The 23,392-nt window shown below is 39.8% G+C and overlaps 1 protein-coding gene across 1 annotated transcript in view; it reads right to left on the bottom strand.

Annotated features, from left to right (window-relative positions):
• RXFP1 (relaxin family peptide receptor 1) overlaps positions 1-23,392 on the bottom strand; it is a 97,510-nt gene that overhangs the window by 46,567 nt on the left and 27,551 nt on the right. The window contains 1 exon segment of the mRNA XM_078069364.1: positions 12,913-13,050. Coding sequence (XP_077925490.1) covers positions 12,913-13,050 — 138 coding nt within the window.

Below are 23,392 nucleotides of genomic sequence, written 5' to 3'. Positions count from 1 at the left end.
ACTCCCCCTGCTTGTGTTCTCTCTCCCACTCACTCTCTCTCTTTCTTTCAAATAAATAAATAAAATCTTGGGAAAAAAAGATGTATTTATTTATTTTAGAGAGAGAGAGCAAGCGGGAGTCGGGGGGTGGGGGCGGAGAAGGGCAGGGAGAGGAAGAGAGAACCTCAAGCAGACTGCCCTCTGAACACGGAGGCCTAGGCAGGGCTCAATCCCAGGACCCTGAGATCATGACCTGAGCTGAAACCAAGAGTTGGGCATTTAACTGACTGAGCCACCCAGGAGCCCCTCTTTTCTTTTTCTTAATCTATTCCTTTTCTCTCCCTTTCTACCTTATTGTACCTCAACACAACACACACACATAAAAAAAAGAGAGAGAGAAAAGAGGAGAAAAAGAGGTGATATCAGGATAGATGTGGGGAATTTTAGAATGCAGAAAGAAACGGGACAAACCTGCTTATACTTCCCCAAGATAGAACATACCTTTTCCGGGGAGATCTCTTTTTCAACAGCAACATCTTCAAACACACAAGCTTTTTAGTAATTAGCTTTTACCTTCCCTTCCGACTTCCCAAAGCATTTGCTTCTTCCCACCCATTACTTCCTCCCACCAGAAGGCAGGAACATAGAACATAAGAATTGTAGCCAAAATTGCAAAGTTGGAAACTTAGCATTTTTAAGAAAACAGCTTTTGGTATATGTGTTTCTATATTTTAATTCCTTCATTTTTAAGGACGTCTGGGGCAGTGAGCAGAATGGTTTTTCATACTTGAGTAATGATCCCACTGAAGTTTGATTCTCCGATTTCTCTTGAGGTATCCCAAGGTCGTGTAATGAGTGCTGTCCTTAAGTAACACTGGGGTAGGGGCTATGGGTTCCTATGTGTTAGTATTGCTGCATGAGCAGCATTGATGACAGATATATATGTTTACTAAAAAAGTGATTTTTCTAGCTAAAAAATGATGTAATGATGCTAGTGTTAAAAAGGAGACAGTAGGCCCCAAATGGTGTCACTGGTGCTAATCCCCACATCAGCAAACCGAGACTTAATACCTAACCTAACTGCAGTCTTAACTCCCCAGGAATGTGACCTTTAACCAGCCAACCTGAAATTTCTCGGTCAGCACTAGGAGGTAATCTGCTGATAACCCCCTTCTGTTTCTCTTAGGAGGGCAACCTTGCCTAAAACAATGCATTCTTTGTTAATAATTTCCTTTTTTTGGTTCCCTCTCTGCCTTTAGAAAACTTTTCTTTCTTTTTTTTTTTAAAGATTTTATTTATTTATTTGAGAGCGAGAGAACATGAGCAGAGGAGAGGGGCAGAGGGAGAGGGAGAAGCAGACTCTCCACTGAACAGGGAGCCCAATTTGGGACTCGATCCCAGGACTCTGGGATCATGACCTGAGCCGAAGGCAGACACTTAACCTACTGAGCCACCCAGGTGCCCCTAGAAACCTTTCCTTTTCTATGGCTCAACAGAGCTTCTTTCTACTTGCTAGCTTGGATGCTGCTCGATTCATGAATCATTAAATAAAGCCAATTTGATCAATTTATTCAGTTGAATATTTGTTATCTAACACAGTGTGGATAAAAATTGATGACACAGACCAAGAAAAATCTGGTGTGCATGCTGCATGGGCTAGTAGATATTCGCTGAGTGAATGAATGAATGAGGCTCTATCCTCAAACACACTTCAGAAAAAACCCAGTCTCTTCTTCTACAGTAAAATTTGGGAACTGGGGCACTTATCGAAAACACAGTTTTCCAGGATCTTCTACTGGACATTCTGATTTACGTGGTCAGTAGGGGGTCTAGGAATCTATATTTTTCATAGGTGTCCCAGCTGAGTCTTAGAGCAAGGTTTGGGAGAACTGCATTAGGAAATTCACCCCGGTCAGCTAGAGCCCTTCCCACATGCAGTGGAACACAGCTAGATTTTGTAACAGAAAAATCCTGTCAATCAGAGGAAGCATATTTCTTTTCCTTCAGCAAAGTTGCTGACTGTTAATAACGAGTAGTCCAAGCACTTAAATAAGACTAATGCAAGTGGTCCCTCATTTAAGGGCATGTTGCTTATATCTTTCTTATTACACTTACTGTAATCTGCTTCATACTATGCTTATTTATATGTGTATTTTATCTCCTTATGAGAGTATAGTAGGAAATAATCTTATAAACGTAAGCATTTTTTATATACTTCAGTGACTACAGAGTACTTTTTAGCATATTTAAAATGTGGTATAGGAAATATAAAACATTATTTCACTTGCACCAAGTATTTGTTATAATTTAGTTTTATTTACACATCAATTAGAATTCTGGACAAGGTACCTCTCCCACCCATGTTCTCAGATTCTCCTGGCACTGGTGTGGGGTGCGGGGCAGGGGTGGAGGTTCAAGGGATGAGGTCTGGATGTGAATGGGAAAGGTCCAAGTTTCTTTGCTTTCTTCTTTTTTTTTAATATGTTTTTATTTATTTTAGGTAGACTCCATAGCCAACGTGGGGCTTGAACTCACGACCCTGAGATCAAGGGTCGCATGCCCCACTGACTGAGCCAGCCAGGCACGCCCCAGGTCCAAGTTTCTTGAATGCACTAATTTGCTATGGTGCTATATCAGGCTTTCCTCAAATAGTTTCCTGGGTTTCTCCATGAGAAGAGAGCTCTGTGGTGAAATATGTTTGGAAATGCTGCGTCCTATATCTCCACTTAGGATTAATAATGCATGCTGGCAGGAGGAAAGGAGAATTCAGGCATTAAAGAAATATCTTGAATTTTGTTGAATTCTTGTTATAAGACGCCATACGTTTTGGAAAGTGTTTGCTTTTGCATTTGCATAAGAAAGAGCATGCCTAGATCACTGGTTTTCCAAAACGTAGATCCAGGACCAGCAGCATCAGCATCACTTGGGGACTTGGAAGAAAAGCATATTCTTGAGCCACACTCCAGAGGCACTGAATCCGAAACCGGAGATGGGGCCGAGCCATCTAGGTTTTAACAAGCCTGATCTGCTGCCTGCTCAAGTTTGAAAACCGCTGCTGTGCACTGATTAATCACTTTCTAGGTGTTCTGAATACGGCAATAAAATTGTCTGTGCATCGGAAAGTGAATCATTTCAAAATGTTAATGAGTGTGGGGTGCCTGGGTGGCTCAGTCGTTAAGCGTCTGCCTTCGGCTCAGGTCCTGATCCCAGGGTCCTGGAATCGAGCCCCGTGTGGGCCTCCTTGCTCAGCGGGAAGCCTGCTTCTCCCTCTCCCACTCCCCCTGCTTGTGCTCTCTCTCTTGCTGTGTCTCTCTCTGTCAAATAAATAAATAAAATATTAAAAAAAAAATGTTAACAAGTGTGGTACTGATCTGCTGTGTTTGTTAAACGCAGATTCCTGGGCTCCCGTACCACCTACGAGATCAGCATTTCACGGGGTGGAGCTCAGCACTCTAGCGCCTCTCACCGGCCCCGGACAATGCTGCGGCTGGTTCTGAGACCTGGCTTCCCAAAAGTTCCCACGGATTTGCAGGAGCCACTCCTGGGTACTTTTGGTATTTGGATTTTGAATAATCAAAAGTTAAGGGACTGGAGTCTCTGAGAGGAGGCCAGAACAAAGGAGGATATAAGGATGCTGCACTGAATGGGCTCCTCTTTTATTCAAACGAAGGCATACGTCCTGTGGGTTACAGAGCAGACCTGCTTATTGACTAATGAATGAATAATTTATAAAGTTTGGATTTAGGTAAAGTGGGGCATTCCTGATTCTTAGACATTTACTCAATTCTCAGCACCCATTCTTGGGATATATGGAGAATCTTTTTCTCAGAACGTAATGATCCCCAAAGTAAAGGTGCCGGGGGCCATTAGAATCACCCTTTGGACGCTGGCTGGTCAGGCAGAACAATTCTGCCAGCTAACTATGTGACAATAGTAGTTTGCTGGAAAGAATGCAGTAGCCTCTTTGTAGGCTCTTAATACCTATGGCGGCAACTCTGAAGAAATTAAGGTGTGTGACGTTATCTTGGGCCTATTTTAAAGAAAATTAAGGCCACTAAAGAAACTGTCCTTTGTGGCCTATCTAGTAGGAAGTGCTCTGAGATGGAAGTCTTGGTGAAATTGACCCAAACATTGTTAAGCATTGTTGGATAAACAGTGAGGTTAAATTGAGGTTTGTCGGGATGCCTGGGTGGCTCAGTCGGTTAAGCGTCTGCCATCGGCTCAGGTCATGATCCCAGGGTCCTGGGATTGAGCCCCGCATCGGGGTCCTTGCTCAGGGGGGGACCTGCTTCTCCCTCTGCCTGCAACTCCCCCTGCTTGTGCTCTCTCTCTTTCTCTGACAAATAAATAAAATCTTAAAAAAAAAAGAAATTGAGGTTTGTCGAGCAAAGGGGAAAAAAAAAAGAGAGGGGCAAACCAAGAAACAGACTCTTGACTGTAGAAAACAAACTGATGACCAGAGGGCAGGTGGGTGGGGGAGGGGTGAAATAGGTGATGGGGATTCAGGAGGGCACTTGTCGCGATGAGCACCAGGTGTTGTATGGAAGTGTTGAATCACAGGTGTTGAATCCATACTACACTGTATGTTAACTAACTGGAATTTAAATAAAAGCTTAAAAAAATAAACAGGTTTGTCTGTATAGAAAAGTCAAGGGTTCAGCTACCTAGGTAGTGCCAATGCTATTTTGAGAATAAGAGATCGAAAACCACGTATTTTTGAGCATACAATGCATGTTTGTGTATTAATACATACTCATGACCCATGTCACTTTTCCTCTTGCATTTTTAACCTTAAAAAAGGTAAGCCACCAACTTTAAATGGAATATTCTAAAGTGAGAAGAGCTAAGTTCTACACCAAACTGCCTGGCATTGCCATCATTCTGACAACTGGATAAAAAGCTGTATTTAGGAAATGAAGGGATATTTGATGTTCCAGAATTTTCAATTCAGGCTCAGTTACAAATTAAAGGAGTCCTTGAATACACTTCAAACATTCTTAACATCTTTTTAAAATTTAAAAATATATATCATCACCATCACACTCATGAATAAATACTGTGTATCTAATTCTCATAGGTTAGGAAGTGTCAAGCCAGTGACAGGAAAATATTTTGGGGTATGAGCAAAGTTTTTCTTCCCTTGAATTTTTTGCATTCTCTGTCCTTTTTCCTACAGCAGGCAGCTAAATTTTTCCACTTTCATTGCCTTGGGGAAAGGATAAGCAGAAGCTTGCAGATAACAAAAGGAGTCAAATTCTTAGCATTTGATTTTCAAAGGCCTATATTTGAGCATTGAGATTTGGAAAAACAAAAAAGGAGGGCGGGCTTTGCTGTTCCTCCTCTGCACAAGATACCTGGACCAGAGAAGGAGAGAATGGAAGGGTCTTCTTGCCCTCCCTTTTCCCTAGGCAGCAGAATCTGGGGGAAACCAGAAACTCCTTACCTTCATTACATCTGCAAAGACCTTATTTCCAAATAAGGTCACATTCTGATGTTGTAGGTGGACATAAATTTTTAGCAGATACTAGCCTACTGTACCACTCAAAATGTATTAGAAGAGATTTCTATTTCCACTGTGGATTATAGAAATACTAACATGGAAACAGAATAACAAATGTCTTCATCCTTTTTCCTGTAGACATCTTTTTCCTCTGCTAAAGTGAGGAATGTTCAAAGAAAGAGTCTACAGAGGGATGGCATCAGAGCTCAGGTCTTCATGGTAGAGGAATTCAACTTGGCTCCAATAGGGGGATGAGGTGGGTTGATGTGACTTCGACAGGGAGCCCTCTTTGTATGACCATCTGCTTATAATACAAAAGAAGGAATGCTAGCAAATTTCTAATCTGGAAATGCAGAGTTCTTTTTAAATAAGAATCTAGAGGTAGTGAATAAATGCCATAGTATCTGAGAATTTGATTCTACTTTAATATTTCATTTTTACTACTGAGTTAGCACTCAGTTTAAAATGGACATAAATGATTTCTCAGTGAAGGCCCTCACCTTTTTGTAATCCAATTCCCTCAGTATTTACCCAGATGTATTCTGCCAAGTATCTGAGAGTTTTAGCTAAAAAAGCAAAAGGTCCCACTTTTTTTGGTTTGTCATTCTTGCAACAAATACTGCTCTAATGATTCCTGAAGACTTTTTTTTTCTTTTTTCTGGTGGAGGGCTCTAGCCTGTTTGATTGCATCTGTGACAGTTCTGAGAAGAAAAATGGGTTAGTGATACATGGCAAAAACATATGTAAATTGTATGGGAATTATATCAAATGGTATAACTCCGGGGAAAAAATTGTTCATTTTCATATTGAAGTTTATCAGTAAGGATCAAAGTTATAAAAATGGTGCAATTGATTTTGACAAATGTATGTCTATATATGTCTATAAATTCTGTATTGCCCAAATATTTTAGAAAGAAAGGGATTTTTGTGAATGCAGTGGAAAACTTTAAATCTATTGCTTTTGTTTTCATTGTGTCCATGAAAAATATTCAGTGAGTAGATGTGTTATATTTTTTATACTGAGACATTTTATTTTATTTTTATATTCAGTAAACTATTCCATTATCGAGAAATTATTTTTTAAAAGAAAACTGGGAATTCAATAGCCAAATCAGAGTGCTTCTTTAAAATGCCTGTGATAATACAAAGGTTGTATTTTTTTTCCAAATATATTTAGTTCATATTCCAGTTCAATACATGAGGAATCAGTTTAATTTATTTAATGGTGTTTCATTTTTTTGGTGACTCTGCTAAATTTTATTACTACTATTTTGATTTGACTTACTTTTCCACTTTAATAATTATTATTGGTGTCAATGTTAAATAGCTTGGAGGTATTTTTTTGGATATATCTTAAAAATTCTAATTAAGGAAAAGTAGCCCCCTTCCATTACAAAAAATTTTTTTATTTGGCAATATACTGTTAAGTCGTAAATGATCCCTCTCAAATTGATTTTTAGCTGTGGGTTTTTCTTTAATTTATATGTTAAGATACTGTATTTTATGTGATTATAAATATATTTAATGCTGCTTATTCAAATATACATGAGGTTTACATATTTCGAAAAGAACCAACTTTCTGACTTAATTTAATTAACATTAAACAGAATATAAACATGAATATCTTAAAAATGAACAGCCAGGGGAACACAAATTACCCAGATACTGTAAAATGAGAAGGAAAAAAAAAACCCATAGCTGGTGAAGGGAATTCAGTAATAAGATGCAAGAGAAATAACTGCATTTCATCATTTTTATCACCCGGGCCCTAAAGGTGGTGGTAAAATTCTGTTATCTTTCCTGAGATGTCCCAGCCTACTCACCCATGGACAGCAACAGCATGTCAGCTGACCATGGTTGAGGTTTTGACCAGAGTTCAATTTTTTTTTTTAAATATATTTCTAGATAGATGACTGCAACCAATGCAGTGTCAGGGTTTCTTACGGAAACAAACACATTTGATTATAATTATAATGGAGTTTGTTAGCAAGTGAGCATGCTGGCATACCATATGGAACACTTGATTCTAGTTTATTTCTACTGATGCTACTATTTCACATGTATTCCTTATTTTCTGCTCACTTGGGTGTAGGTCAGTGGTTCTCAAAATGTAGTGTGCATCAGAATGACTTGAAGAGCTTGCAGAAACATCGTTGAGCCACTGGCTGAGTTTCAGATTCAACTGGGCTGGTCCGGGCCCTGAGAACTTGAATTCTTAACAACTTCATGGCTAATGCTGAGGGGTTTGGTCCAGAACTACACTGGGAGATTCGCTGGTCTAGATGAATTTCAGGAGAGATATATTTCTTTTCTTTTCTTAAAGATTTTATTTATTTATTCATAAGAGACAGAGAGAGAGAGAGAGAGGCAGAGGGAGAAGCAGGCTCCCTGCTGAACAGGGAGCCCGATGCGGAACTCGATCCCAGGACCCTGGGATCATGACCTGAGCCGAAGGCAGACGCTTAAACATCTGAGCCACCCAGGCACCTGAGAGATATATTTCTGACATAAGACCAGTAATAGTTTAACATAGTATTTGTTACATAGACATGTTTTCATAAGAAGAGATTATGATTTCACCCATATTTCCAAAACTGGATTTGAGGGTTTTCAAATGTTGGCAATGGTGAATAAAGGAGGTTTTAAAATAGCATACTCTTTTTGGTCTAATAAAAACATTTTAATATTAATTACTTTTCAGATGTCACTTGTATTTTTAATAATTAGTATTTTTGATTAAACAAAATGCTGTTCATTTTCATATGCCAAGATTTAAGGTCTTTATATACATCTATAGCTAGAACTTGAGTTATTTCATCTGTGACCTGAATATTTTATTTTAATGAATGAACTCCCTGCTCATGTCAGAGGTCCTTAAGACAACAAATTAGCAAAACTTTCAGAAGAGGGGCGCCTGGGTGGCTCAGTCGTTAAGCGTCTGCCTTCGGCTCAGGTCATGATCCCAGGGTCCTGGGATCGAGCCCCACATCGGGCTCTCTGCTCAGCGACAAGCCTGCTTCTCCCTCTCCCGCTCCCCCTGCTTGTGTTCCCTCTCTCACTGTCTCTCTCTCTCTCTCTCTGTGTCAAATAAATAAATAAAATCTTAAAAAAAAAAAACAAACAAACTTTCAGAACAGATTGCCTATACTATTTTGACTCAACTTGCTTCACACTTCCCTTCATACATACAGACCAGGATTTCCCTGTTTTGAAGTCCAATCAAATATAAACAATTCCTGGGATCAAATTAAAAAGATGTAAACTCCAGAGTAACTACTGAATATAGGGGTCAATAATCTGATCTGCACAGATTGATTCCGTGATCTATCTATCTATCTATCTATTTTTCATCTATCATCTATCTATCTATCTATCTATCTATCTATCTATCTATCATCTATCTATCTATAGATACCATACCATACTATAGATATAGATATAGATATAGATATAGATAGATATAGATATAGATATATGTAATTCACTTAATTCTCACAACAAATTTATTATTCCAATCTCACAAATAAGGAAAATGGGACTGAGCCAAAAAATGATTTGCCCAGGCAGGTAACAACAGATAGAAAGAGGCACTTCTAGGATCTGAGCCTGAACTTTCTGATGCCTGGTTGAGGAATCTTCCAACAATTCTGTTTCTATTTAAAGAGAAATCAAAGAAGGTAAGGAAAAGTCGTTACTGTTGTGATTATTTTTGTAAACTATTGACAATATAATAATTTTACATGAGTGAATTCGGAGTGCTAATTAGGGGAAATTGGTTCCAACTCAGGATTAAATAGTTTTTTAGGAGATTTCTGTTTTAGTCAATGACAGGGATTAGGAATCTTTTTTGCCTTTTAAAAACTATAAAACCTTTTGCAAAGGTTTGATGTTATGGACACTGTTTTCATTGAAAGTCTACATGTGCACAAATACACAGCATTTTATAGTTTCCAGGGAATTCACAGAACCCCCTGAAGATTTTCTTTCTTTTTTTTTTTTTTTAAAGATTTTATTATTTATTTGACAGAGAGAGACACAGCAAGAGAGGGAACACAAGCAGGGGGAGTGGGAGAGGGAGAAGCAGGCTTCCCGCTGAGGAGGGAGCCCGACGCGGGCCTCGATCCCAGGACCCTGGGATCATGACCTGAGCCGAAGGCAGATGCTTAACGACTGAGCCACCCAGGCGCACACCCCCCCAAGATTTTCTTGAACCTCCGAGTCTACTTACAATAAAATACAAGCCACTATTCTGGGATACAAAGCCCAAGGGTGCAGTAGGAGTAGCTGTATCTATTGAGTGCCACATAGAAATTAAAAGCAACTGCTTGGGTTTTTTTCTTTGGAGGTAAAGATATTAAAATCTTTTTAACAATCAGTTTATAAACTTAATGAGGTGAGCGAAATGATAATTAAAGTCTAATTTATGAATATTGTGATAGACTTGGTTTGAGAGAGAAAAGAATAGAGGAAAAGATAAGCATGAAAGGTAAGTTGAGAGAGAGTGAAAAAAGGGATGGGGACAGTTACGGGGGCAGAATGGAAGTGGGGAGACACATGGAAACGATAAGATGGAAGGAGAGAGAATGGCCCTCATATCCACAGAGAGTTGAATAAAGACTGGGAGGGAGAAAAAGTCAAAGAGGTGGAAAAAGAAGAAACCTGTGGATGGGTGGATGGGTGGATACATCTCTAACCCGATTTTTATTCCGATTGGTATTGTTTTCACAAGCGTTAAGCCCATGCTTGTCACCAGAACTCAAATTCTAAGTATAAAGAAATAGGCCTTAATATTTTCTCTGTTATATTCTCTCTATTAAAATTCACCAAGATAATTAATCAGGATAACTAACATAATTAAGGTACAAATATACAAATCTACACAGTTTACCTTCCCCCCCAAATAAACTACAATTACATTTTCAGGAGATGTGGGAAAACTTACCCATCTCCTGACTATCCCATAATCAATAGGATACACGCACATCCACCGACCCACACACATGCACACACACATCTACTTGTATAAACATATAACTACAAAAGCAAGCGTATGGAAAAATATCATTCCTTCAAATATGAGCTGCTGTTTCAATAAGTAAATAGACAAACCATGGTTGTTCCTATAGATATTTAAATTGTTTAACTAACAGGACTTCCTAGAGTCACCAGGTGGGGACTCTGAGTCACTGAGAGTTAATACCAATGCTTGTGGGAAAAGCAATGATAATAGCACCTGTGGTAGAATTTGCAGAAAGGGTTGCAGTCACTGCCCTCCCTCTGCCCAAGCCCCTGGCAGTGTGACTTTGCAGCCCCTCTTAGCAGGGGTAGGGGTCCATTTGACCCCTTGAAACAGGGCCAACCTTGTGACTCGCTTTGGCAAGGACGTGGGGCGAGTGCGCCATTTTTGAGCCTAGGAGTCAAGAGGCCTTGTACGCTTCCAGTTCACTCCTGGGTGCCATGTCTCTACTGCGAGAACAAGTTTGGCTTAACCTGCGGGAGGATCACTCTGGAGCTGAGTCACTCTAGTTATCCCAGGCATGACGACAAAGCTGATCCACAGATAACCGCAGATGCCTGAGAAAGTCCAACTGAGCTGAGTTGTTGACCCACCGAATGGCCAGCGAAATAGATGATTACTTCTTATGTCACTAAGTTTGTAATAATAACAGCTTGCTGATACACAAGTTAACATTTACTGAATGTTAATTACGTGTCAAGTACTGGGCTGAGCATCTTAGATACAGGATCTCACTGAATCTTTTGAAGACTGGGTGGTCACAGATACTTTTATTATTCTCATTTCACAGAGCAGAAAACAGCCATTTTTACCGTCTTCATAGCCAGAACTGAAGTCCAGATCTCCCGAGCCTGATCTCCACACTCTAATGTCATAGTGCCTCCATCTGAATTTGCTGGATGGTAAATCCTGAGAAACTTGAGTAACTAAGTATCATCACGGTGAGGATTGTTACTTTTGTTACTTGGTTTCTTTAAATTTAACACTCAAGCAGGAGCTCCCAAGCTTTTTTTTTCGCTGAGAAACTACTTTTGGTGGCAAATTTCCTGTCCCACCAAGTTTTTTCCTGCTTCCGACCAACATTTCCATTGGTGGGAAGCCCTGAAGCCACTCTCTCTATCTGAACTGCTCGCAACTTGAGAGTGGCTGGCAGTGGGCAGAACACTGTTTTCTTTTCTTCTTCTTCTTTTTTTTTTTTTAATTTGTTCAGTATTCAGGTATTTTAACAAGATAGAATATATATTTTTATATTACATATGAAAATTTATATTTATATATACTTATATCTAATATGTATTTATATATTATATTCACATATATATTTAAAAAATATTTTTAAAGAAAACACATATGTATAGCCATCCAAATCAAAGGCAATTTTAGCTTAAGCTCACCAGTTTAGAAAGTGTGTTTTGAGTTAACCTCCACCACCTAGAGACAATGTTCCAAACATTGAAGTGTTAACTCCTTCAAAGTGGTGCCTTAAAAAGTCTCTAATACTTTAGGGAGTGAAGACATCAAGTCCTCCTCAGTGTATTATTTAGGCAGCACTTCAAATTGTCATGCATGTTTTTGTCCTCCAAAAATAGTACCTTGTTTCTCCATGAGTGAGAAATCTTATTATATTTACATTATTTACCAAAGCTCATTTTCCTAGTGAGTCAAATCCAGCCCACTGAAGTTCTTTTATACATTTGTGTTTTTGAGGCTTCAGAAATTTGAACAAAATTCTAACTGAAAGCCAAGTTTTCCAGATATTCTAGCTGGCCGGAAGCCCTACTTGTTGGCTTTATAAGATTATAAATATGATTGTTGGTTAAGTAATAGGTAGGCTGGACTTAATTGTTCTTTTCTAGGAGGTCTCATTTGTCCTTCAGAACTGTAGTCAGCAAAAGATAAGAAAGGGCAATAGCTGTTAACACTTAACTAGCACCTGCTGTATGCCTCTTTCTTCTAATCTCTTACATATAATCTTCCCAAATTCAAAGGGTCAATTTCCAAACCCTTTCCTAACATGAGAAAAAGGAAGCAAAGAGAGGCTAAAACACATTCGCAAGACTACATCATTAGTTATCATTGTATCCGGGTTCAAACCCAGCAGTCTGGCTCCAGAGCCCATATTCTCAGTTTCTAAACCCTTCTGCCGGTAAGACGCTAACTGGACCGGTTTGCGGGATAAAAAACTATGTGCACAATCACCACTTTCCTGAAATATTGGCCGTGAGACTAACACATTGAAAAGAATGGATGCTTTAAGCTAATAAAAGAAATGTAAGATTTCCCTAAGTGACATCTATTTTGTATTTCAACTTAGTTTTCTCTTTCCCCTTTCCTCCTTATGAGATGTCTCAGAGACTTCACCTTCGCTGCATCCGCCCCGGGTCCTGCGGTGACTACGGGCAGGGGCTTCACTCACCGCAGTTGTCCTCATCTGCCTGGTTGCCACAGTCGTCCACTCCGTTGCAGTGAAGTAGCTGAGGCAGGCACTTGGTGATATTCCCACAGGGGAAATAGCCGAGGGAACACTTGACATCCTGCCCGCTCCCAGGAACCACTGATGAAGAATGAGGAGAGAAGGTTAATATAAAAACATTTCAAAAAGTGGTTTTCTCCCAGTATCCTAACACAGGTACTCTCATTCTGGCAGGTACAACTCTCTATATGCGAGCCCCACCTTGCTCACTAGCCTGAGGCCAACTCTTTTCCAAGAACCTCCATGCTATTGGGACGTTCTTTTCCATGTTCCCAGAAGATGCCAGGATTCTCCTTTCTTTGTCTTTTCTCATGTTGTTTCCCACGTGGAATGTCACAGATAACCATCCCCCTGCGGTTGGTTGTGGGAGCAGGGTTGGGGGGGTGGTGGTGGCGTCCCCCCTGCTCCCGCAACCAATCCTTCTTTTTCTATGAAATGTCTGCCATACTTTAGAGTTGAACTCAGTTCCTTTCTTCTCTTTCAAAAACCTCTCAGCCAATCATTTTAAAAATCAGGAATTTATTGAGTTCTCACTCAGAATCAAGGTTGGTCTGGTACTAGAAGAAGAAGACATAGAGACCATCAGGAAAGTACATGCACCTGCTCACTCACAGATTGGATAGCTCCTATGTGTGAGGCTTTGTGCAAGATTTTGTGCAAATGGCACTGAATGAAATAAAGTTCCTGCCCTTTTCAGATGGGCTTCTTTCACTTAGTAACATGCATTTAGGGGTCCTCTATGTCTTTTTATGGCTTAATAACTAATTTCTTTTTAGTACTGAACAATATTCCATTGTCTGAATGTACCCACAGAAGGACATCTTGGTTGCACCCAAATTTTGGCAATTATGAATAAAGTTGCTATAAACATCCACATGCAGGTTTTTGTGTGGATATAAGTTAACTATGCCACTTTAAAACCTCAGATTTATATAAACTTTAAAGATTACTGGAGACTCCAAATGTAATTCTGTTGCTTATTATCCTTATCAAGTTTGTACCTGTTTGGAACTTTCTCGAATATTGTCAATTATAAGAAATAAGATCAGAATAGTTTGAACTGTCAATAGCATTTATTTTGTAAAAATGTGTTTGTAATCTGTCATCAAGACATGAAAAGAATAAAAGTGGCTATTTTCTTTGTAAGATGCAGCAGGACATTTAATAACAGGGCAAGTGACATTTTTATAGAGAAGAAATCTAGCTATGTCAGGTTTTGACTGTACTTAGTTTTTCAGAGCACATCATTTGTTGAAGGAAATGGTTAAATCTATGTAATAATGAGCTATGTTGTAAATAGTACCTTCACTTGTGAAATTATTTTAAAATTATCAATATTTTTTCAACAAACTGATTAAAATGAAGTCAAAGGATTTGTGTACCACTGGATGTTACTGGTAGAACATCATACATTTCAGAGACTTCAAGTGTACATAAAATAAGGTTAATCTGTGTTGATACTAACTTTTGATATCTTTATTAATTTCTTAAGAACAAAATTTAAAATTTAAGGGTTTCAGGGGTGCCTGGCTGGGTCAGTCGGTAGAGCATGAGACTCTTGATCTCAGGTTCATGTGTTCGAGCCCCACATTGGGTGTGCAGCTTACTTAAAAAAATAAAAATCAAGGGTTTCAGAAAAATTCTTTGATGAATTGTCAGCCTTCAGCCACAGTTACTGTTCGAAGATGTTTTAAGTAGACATACCTGCCTGTGTTTTCATGCTGCTGTTTTGAAAATTCTTCTGGAGTAACTTATTTTTATGGATATTATGCTCTTATGTCCTATCTTTTAAGTTTATCTTTAGAAGCAGATACAGCTCTTCAATGATTGTGCCATGAAATTAGTTCCACCTTTTTATAACATTATGATTCAAAGATATATTTAAAGTCTTAAATAGTGGTATTTTAAAATTTTTTTTTTTTTTTTTAAGATTTTATTTATTTGCGAGAGAGAGAATGAGAGACAGAGAGCATGAGAGGGAGGAGGGTCAGAGGGAGAAGCAGACTCCCTGCCGAGCAGGGAGCCCGATGTGGGACTTGATCCCGGGACTCCAGGATCATGACCTGAGCCGAAGGCAGTCGCTTAACCAACTGAGCCACCCAGGCGCCCCTTAAATAGTGGTATTTTAAAAATAACTTTATTTTGAGATGGTATCAAACTTAAAGTTTCAAATATAGTATAAAGAATGATTCCCTCCCCGAATCATTTGAGAATAAGTTCCCGATCAGATGCTCCATCACACCTAAAAACTTTGGTTGTGTTTTTCCTATAAGCAAGGACATTCTCCTACATAACCAAGCTAGAACCATCAAAATAAGAAATTAACATTGATGCCTTACTACCATTTCAACCTCAGAACCCATTCATGTTTCACATATTGCTCAAAAGTCCTTCATAGTAAAAGAATCTAGTTCATAATCCTTGCGTTTAATTGTCACATTTCTTTAGTTTCCTTTGATCCGTAGTTTCTTAGTCTGTCTTTATCTTTTATGACCTCAACACTTTTGAAGATTGCAAGTTAAATATTTTGTAGAACGTCCCTAAATTTTGGTTGTATGATATTTCATCAAAATTAGATTTCGATTATGCACCTTTGGCAAGAAATTCACAGAAGTGATGTTCATTTCAGCCTGTTAGGTTATGCAAGATTTTGATTTGTCCCATTACTGATGGTGATCACTTTGGTCACTTGATTAGGGTGATGTCTCCAAAACTCCTCCACTGTAAAGTTAGCTTTTGTAATTAATAAGCATTTTGTAGAGGGGATTCCAATTCCCAGCCAACACTAGAAGGTTCAGTCTGGTTTTTTCCCTTTACATATCTCTAACTCCCTTCTCTGACAATGAGAAACTGCTTTCTGTTATCCTTAATATAGTTATTATCTTGACAGACCCTCTTCCTGCATGGTTGCCCTCCTCACCCCCATTCAGTTCTGAGTCCTGGTCATGGGCATTTTTCCTAAATGAGCACTCTCCTTGCCCTGTTAGAAACCTGATACATGGTACCAGACACCAGCTCCCTCCGTGGACACCTCCTCACCCCAGCTTGGCCCCAAAATTCCTCTCTGGGCTACCACAGCTCCTTTGTCTCGCTCAGCACAGAAGAATACCTTTCTCTGATCACCAAATAGCTTTAGGGCTCCATTGTTCAGAAACAGAATGATAGAGTAAGGGGCCAGTACATGATGGTTATCGGAGAATTTTGCAGTTGAAGGGGATCATATTATGCCACCCCAAAATATGCCACTTTGGCCCAAGTATTATTTTAAAGTGAAGACAGTTAAAAACAAACAAACATAGGGAGGGCTCTCTGCCCTCCCTCATCAGCCTGAAAGCAGGGCAAAAATTTCCCTTTGTGAAGACATCTTCTTCCACCTTCCATACAAGGAGGAGAACAACTCTTGTCACTGGAGATGGAAAGTTGGCACCAAGGTGAGTCTGCACAAACAAACCTTACTAAAATAACCCTTTTCTTCCCTCTTGGGACTAAAATCTTAATAATAAACATTTTTTGGAGGCAAAGTTCCTAGCAGTTTATCATCAATGGAATAAAACTTAGCTTTTACTTTTTGACAGACCTTGACAGAAATGCACAAGCACTTACAATTGTGTCTAGGGAACTCATGAAAATGCCAACTCAGGGAAATTATAACCCTTGTTGTGAAACAACCTTAAATGTTAATATGGAACATTTTAATATGGTTGCTCTGAAGTCAATGCCTTAAGGGCATCTCTGTTCAGTTAAATTTAAAATAAAGTAGGTGAGTGTAATTGGTACATTTCATTAAAATGTTTATTGTGTTTCTGTTCAGCTATGACTCGTGTAAGCACTAAGGTAAGAGTGTCATTGGATTCTATAACTTATTTCCTGCATTTGAAATCCTTTTTACGACCTCTGGAAAATATGCAATATTCTGTTTTCTTAGATAATTACAGCATCAAAAGTATAGAGGTAGTTTACTAAATACCTTGTTAGGAAGTAAAATAAACACACACGCATGCACATGCACACACAAAGACAAACTTTCCCTACATTCAGTCCTTTTATTTTAGTTTAATATTTTATTTTTTTAAAGATTTTATTTATTTATTTGAAAGAGAGAAAGGGAGAGTGAGAGGGAGAAGCAGACTCCCCGCTGAACAGGGAGTCTGACATGGGGCTCAATCCCAGGACCTTGAGATCATGACCTGAGCTGAAGGCAGATGCTTAATCGACTGAGACACCCGGCTGCCCCTAGTCCATTTATTTTAAAAGATAATTTCTATCTTAAATGATGACTGCCAATAACTGTTTAAGATATATTTTTTAAAGATTTATTTATTTGTCAGAGAGAGGGAGAGAGAGCACGCGCATGCGCACAAACAGGGGGGAGTGGGAGGCAGAAGGAGAAGCAGGCTCCCCGCTGAGCAAGGAGCCCAGTGTGGGACTTGATCCCAGGACCCCGGGATCATGACCTGAGCCTAAGGCAGACGCTTAACTGACTGAGCCACCCAGGTGTCCCACTATTTAAGATATTTAAAAACAAAACAAAAATACCAGTCTCAGCAGAGGATTGTTAGATACATGGGGCAATTTCAGAACTATATATTCACATATGTACGTTGAACAATAGTCTGTATAGTTTGATCTTATTTATATAAAATAAAGGCTATATAATACTTGTGTTTATAAAATGCTGATGTATTCACAACAAACCATCAACAGTGGTCGTTTTTGGGAAATGGGACCAGTAATTGCAGGACAAAGGGGAGATTTTACTCTGCAGTTTATATCTTCAAGAAAATTTGGACTTGTTTTTTAAAAGCGAGTACTGCTTTAATAATAAAAAAAAATCTGAGGTTATTTACAAGCAGTTCAAATGTGTGAAAATTTGGTTTCTTAGCTATAGATTAAAAAAATCTCGTTTGTAAAAAAAAAAAATCTCGTTTGTAATAGTAGTTAGCTCTCTTTAGACCTTTTGAAACAAGGTAGTATAAGGTCAGTGGGTCTCAAACAGGAATGAGTTTTCCTTGTACCCCAGGATCAAATGGTAAAGTCTGGAGACATTTTTTATTGTCATGACTTGGGGGGGATGCTGCTAATAGGTAGAGTCCAGGGATGCTGGTAAACATCTCACAATGCATAGGAAGGCTCCCTCAAACAAAGATTTATCTGTCCTAATGACAGTAGTGCCCAGGTTGAGAAACCCAGGACTTGGTATTGTTGGAGAATCAATAGGAAAGCACTCCATGCCTGCAGACTACTAACACATGAGCTCAATTGCAGAACAGACAATCGATTAATTAATACTCAGTGGCTACTCATCTTCTAGTAGAGACTTTCCAATAGATTTTAAGAGATTTTAGAAGTAGAGGGACATTACTAAACAGAGGGACGAGCGCAGCTGTTGTGTCTCTGGATTGCTGTTGTTTTGACAATTGGGAAAGTGGCCGCACCTTGTTATGCTCACTAATGCCAGGGAGGGCGTTCATGGTAGTTAGAAAGAATAATTTCTTAGCTATAAGGATTATTAAACAATGGATTGGGTTACTAAGATGGTCTCTGGAGGTTCTGAAAAATTGGATAGATAATTTAAGTATATTTTGCCAAAAGTAATAGAATCAGCCACAAAACATTTTCAGGCCTCTTGAACTAGTTCCATGAATCTATGAATAACAAAACAGATGTTTAAAAGGAAGTATTATTTGGGGCGCCTGGGTGGCTTAGTCGGTTAAGCGTCTGCCTTCGGCTCAGGTCATGATCCCAGGGTCCTGGGATCGAGCCCCGCATCAGGCTCCCTGCTCTACGGGAAGCCTGCTTCTCCCTCTCCCACTCCCCCTGCTTGTGTTCCCTCTCTCGCTGTCTCCCTCTCTGTCAAATAAATAAATAAAATCTTAAAAAAAAAAAAGAGGTATTATTTAAAAAGACAGTTTAGACTTCAAATTTGAGCATTTGAGATGTGTGCACTCTGTACACACACAAAAAATCTTGAAAAAAACTCAATTGTCTATACCTCAATAAAGTTGAAAAAATAGCCAAAAAGAAAATTCATTTGACCTGACAAAATCCAGGTACTCAACAGCTCTTAGTGATATTGCCTCAGCCCAGTTTCTCATTTTAAATATTTTATTATGATTTGTTTTCATAACTTACACTGCTCCAGATAAATAACTTAGTTTCCCAAGAATTATGCCTTTCTCTAGGTGGAGAGGATTAAGAATGCACTTATCGTGGGGCGCCTGGGTGGCTCAGTCAGTTAAGCATGTGACTCTTGATTTCGGCTCAGGTCATGATCTCGAGGTCATGAGATTGAGGCTCTGTGCTGGGCGTGGAGCCTGCTTGGGTTTCTCTCTCTCCCTCTGCCCTTTCTCCCCGCCCCCCACGCATGTGTGTTCTCTTTCTAAAAAAAAAAAAAAAAAAATTACACTTGTCATGATGAGCACTGAATAATATATAGAATTGTTGAATCATTATATTGTACACCTGACAGTAATATAACACTGTATGTTAATTACACTTGAATAAAAAATAAAATACCATTCTCCCACTAAAACAAACAAACCATGCTTCCAACAACAACAACAAAGAATTATGACTTTATCGTTGCCTCTCCCTATTCCAGTCTGACTTAAGGTCTCACACAGAACTGACCCAAGGACAGACTGTTTGCGGTCTCCAAATGTGTCATGCACATTGCTGTTTCCTACTGACAAAATGGCAGTAAATAGGCAGTGTGATTTCCTTATTTACTGCCAATATCCTATACTTTCTTTAGGATTCACATATCACCTTCCTCTGAAAGCTTCTATTTCTTCTCTAGGCTGGACTGTATACCTCTTCTCTGTTTTCTTAGCATCCTGTACATATCCCATTTCAACAGCCCCCTTTTGCACTATATTGTAGTTGTTGTCCACATATGTCTCTTCTGTCAGCATTCTGGGGGCGGAGAGACTGTGTCTCAAATCACGGTCATATTCCTGTGCTTAGGTAGTATAAGATAGCAATCAATACTTATGAATGAATGAATGCATAAATGAATGAATGAGAATGAATGATATGTGGTGAATTGAATTAACTGGAGATGGACTGAATTTTCATTAGCATTATCTACTCATTCTCACCAGCTTAATAGTTCATGCCCTATTTCACTCATATCCTCCCTATATCATTAGCCTAGGAGAACATGCCGTTAAAAATAACTTCCCATAGGGAGGGGGGAAAGATGGTGGAGGAATAGGGGACCCTATTTCAACTGGTCACTGGAATTGAGCTGGATATCTACCAGACCACTCTGAGCACTCACGAAACCAGCTTGAGATGTAAGAAGATCTGGATCTCTACAAACAGAATATCGCAGGTGGTTGGTTTTGAGGTACGAAGTGGGGAGCCGTGATTCCGCGGGCAGATATCGGAGGATAAACGGCAGCGGGAGGGAGCCTGGCCATGGGGATCCTACACCGCTGGTGAGTGACAGCCTCGTATGCTGGGGACGGGGCACAGACTCGCAGACCGGTAGTGTCGGGAAAGGACTTTAGGGCAGTCCCTGGGGTGGAAACCCGGAGCCGTGGAATCGCGCCTGCGAACTGCAGCCCCTGGACGGAAACCCGGAGTGGCGGGGTCGCACCTACGAACTGCAGCCCCCAGGGCGGAAACCCAGAGCGGTGGGGTCATGCGGGCGAACTGGGAACAGCTGGCGGTTTTAGAAGCACAAAGGGCAGAGACGGGCCCGACCTGGAGGCAGGACTGGGAGTGCTGCGGAGGGGCGCACAACCCAGGCTGCTGCAGTATATAGCAGCAGGGACAGAAACGGAGAGGGTGTGGCCTGGAGAGCTCACTGAAGAACAGACTGTGATCTCTCTGCTCTGAGGCAGAGGGTTGGGAACAGTCTCTCCTGCTCTGACTCGTGGAAGAGACGTGGAAAGCCACCAGGGAAAGCCGCCAGAGAACAAAAGACCCAAAAACTGATTCCCTCTGAGCCCATCCCCCGCCACAGGGGGGCAGGGCAACTCTGCCCAAACAGGGTTGCCTGAGCAACAGTGCGGCAGGCCCCTCCTGCAGAAGACAGGCTGGGAAAACAAGAGGCCAGCAACCCGAAGGTCCCAAGAAAACAGGCATCTTGCTTGGGTTCTGGTCAATAATTTGGACTCTATACATTCCCTCAAACACCCATCAACAGAATGACTAGGAGGAGGAGCCCCCAAAATAGAAAAGACTCAGAGATTATGACTTATGCTGCAGATTTACAAATGGATGCAGATATAACCAAGATGTCGGAGAAGGAATTCAGGCTAGCAATTATGAAGACAATGGCTAGAATGGAGAAATCAATTAATGGCAACATAGGGTCTCTAAGGGCAGAAATAAAAGGTGAATTGGCAGAACTTAAAAATGCTATCAGTGAGATCCAATCTAATCTAGATAATCTAACAGCTAGGGTAACTGAGGCAGAAGAGCGAATAAGCGACCTGGAAGACAATATAATAGATAAAAAGGGAAAAGAGGAGGCCAGGGAAAAACAACTCAGAATCCATAAAAATAGAATCAGAGAAATAAGTGACACCATGAAGCATTCCAATATCAGAATAATTGGAATCCCGGAGGGAGTGGGGAGAGAGAGAGGACTAGAAGATGTATTTGAGCAAATCGTAGCTGAGAACTTCCCTAATCTGGGAATGAAACAAACATTCGCATCCTAGAGGCAGAGAGGACCCCTCCCAAGATCAAGGAAAACAGGCCAACACCCTGGCATGTAATAGTAAAACTTGCAAATCTTAGAACCAAGGAAACCATCTTAAGGGCAGTTAGGGGGAAGAGATTCCTTACGTACAGAGGGAGGAACATCAGAATAACGTCAGACCTATCCACAGAGACCTGGCAAGCCAGAAAGGCCTGGCATGACATAGTCAGGGTACTAAATGAGAAGAACATGCAGCCAAGAATGGTTTATCCGGCCAGGCTTTCATTTAGAATGGATGGAGAGATGCAGAGCTTCCACGACCAGCAGAAACTGAAAGAATATGTGACCACTAAGCCGGCCCTGCAAGAAATATTAAGGGGGGTTCTATAAAAGGAGAAAGACCCCAAGAGTGATATACAACAGAAATTTACAGGGACAATCTATAAAAACAATGTCTTCACAGGCAACATGATGACAATTAATTCATATCTTTCAATAATCACTCTCAACGTGAATGGCCTAAACGCTCCCATAAAATGGCACAGGGTTGCAGATTGGATAAAAAGACAGGACCCATCCATATGCTGTCTACAAGAGACTCATTTTGAACCTAAAGATACATCCAGAATGAAAGTGAAGGGATAGAGATCCATCTTCCATGCCAGCGGACCTCAAAAGAAAGTTGGGGTAGCAATTCTTATATCAGACAAATTAGATTTTAAACTAAAGACTGTAATAAGAGACACAGAAGGACACTATATCATTCTTAAAAGGTCTATCCAACAAGAAGATCTAACAATTGTAAACATCTATGCCCCCAACATGGGAGCAGCCATCTACATAAGCCAACTGTTAACCAAAATAAAGAGTCATATTGATAACAATACGTTAATTGTAGGAGACCTCAATACTCCACTCTCAGCAATGGACAGATCATCTAAGCAGAAATCAACAAGGAAACAAGAGCTTTGAATGATACATTGGACCAGATGGACCTCATAGATATTTACAGAACATTCCACCCTAAAACAACAGAATACTCATTCTTCTCGAGCGCGCATGGAACTTTCTCCAGAATAGACCATATACTGGGTCACAAATCAGGTCTCAACCGATACCAAAAGATTGAGATTATTCCCTGCATATTCTCAGACCACGATGCTCTAAAACTGGAACTCAATCACAAAAAAAATTTGGCAGAAATTCAAACACTTAGAAGCTAAAGACCACTCTGCTCAAGAATGTTTGGGTCAACCAAGAAATCAAAGAAGAACTTAAACAATTCATGGAAATCAATGAGAACGAAAACACATCGGTCCAAAACCTATGGGATACTGCAAAGGTGGTCCTAAGGGGGAAATACATAGCCATCCAAGCCTCACTCAAAAAAATAGAAAAATCCTGAATTCACCAACTAACTCTACACCTTAAAGAACTAGAGAAAAAGCAACAAACGATGCCTAAGCCATGCATTAGAAGAGAAATAATTAAAATTAGAGCAGAAATCAATGAATTAGAAACCAGAAACACAGTAGATCAGATCAACGAAACTAGAAGTTGGTTCTTTGAAAGAATTAATAAGATCGATAAACCACTGGCCAGACTTATCCAAAAGAAAAGAGAAAGGACCCAAATTAATAAAATTATGAACGAAAGGGGAGAGATCACGACTAACACCAAGGAAATAGAAACAATTATTAGAAATTATTATCAACAACTATATGCCAATAAACTGAGCAATCTGGATGAAATGGAGGCCTTCCTGGA

The sequence above is a fragment of the Halichoerus grypus genome, chromosome 3 (genome assembly GCF_964656455.1).
Source record: "Halichoerus grypus chromosome 3, mHalGry1.hap1.1, whole genome shotgun sequence".
Classification (NCBI taxonomy): domain Eukaryota; kingdom Metazoa; phylum Chordata; class Mammalia; order Carnivora; family Phocidae; genus Halichoerus; species Halichoerus grypus.
This window is presented reverse-complemented; position numbering and strand designations above follow the sequence as displayed.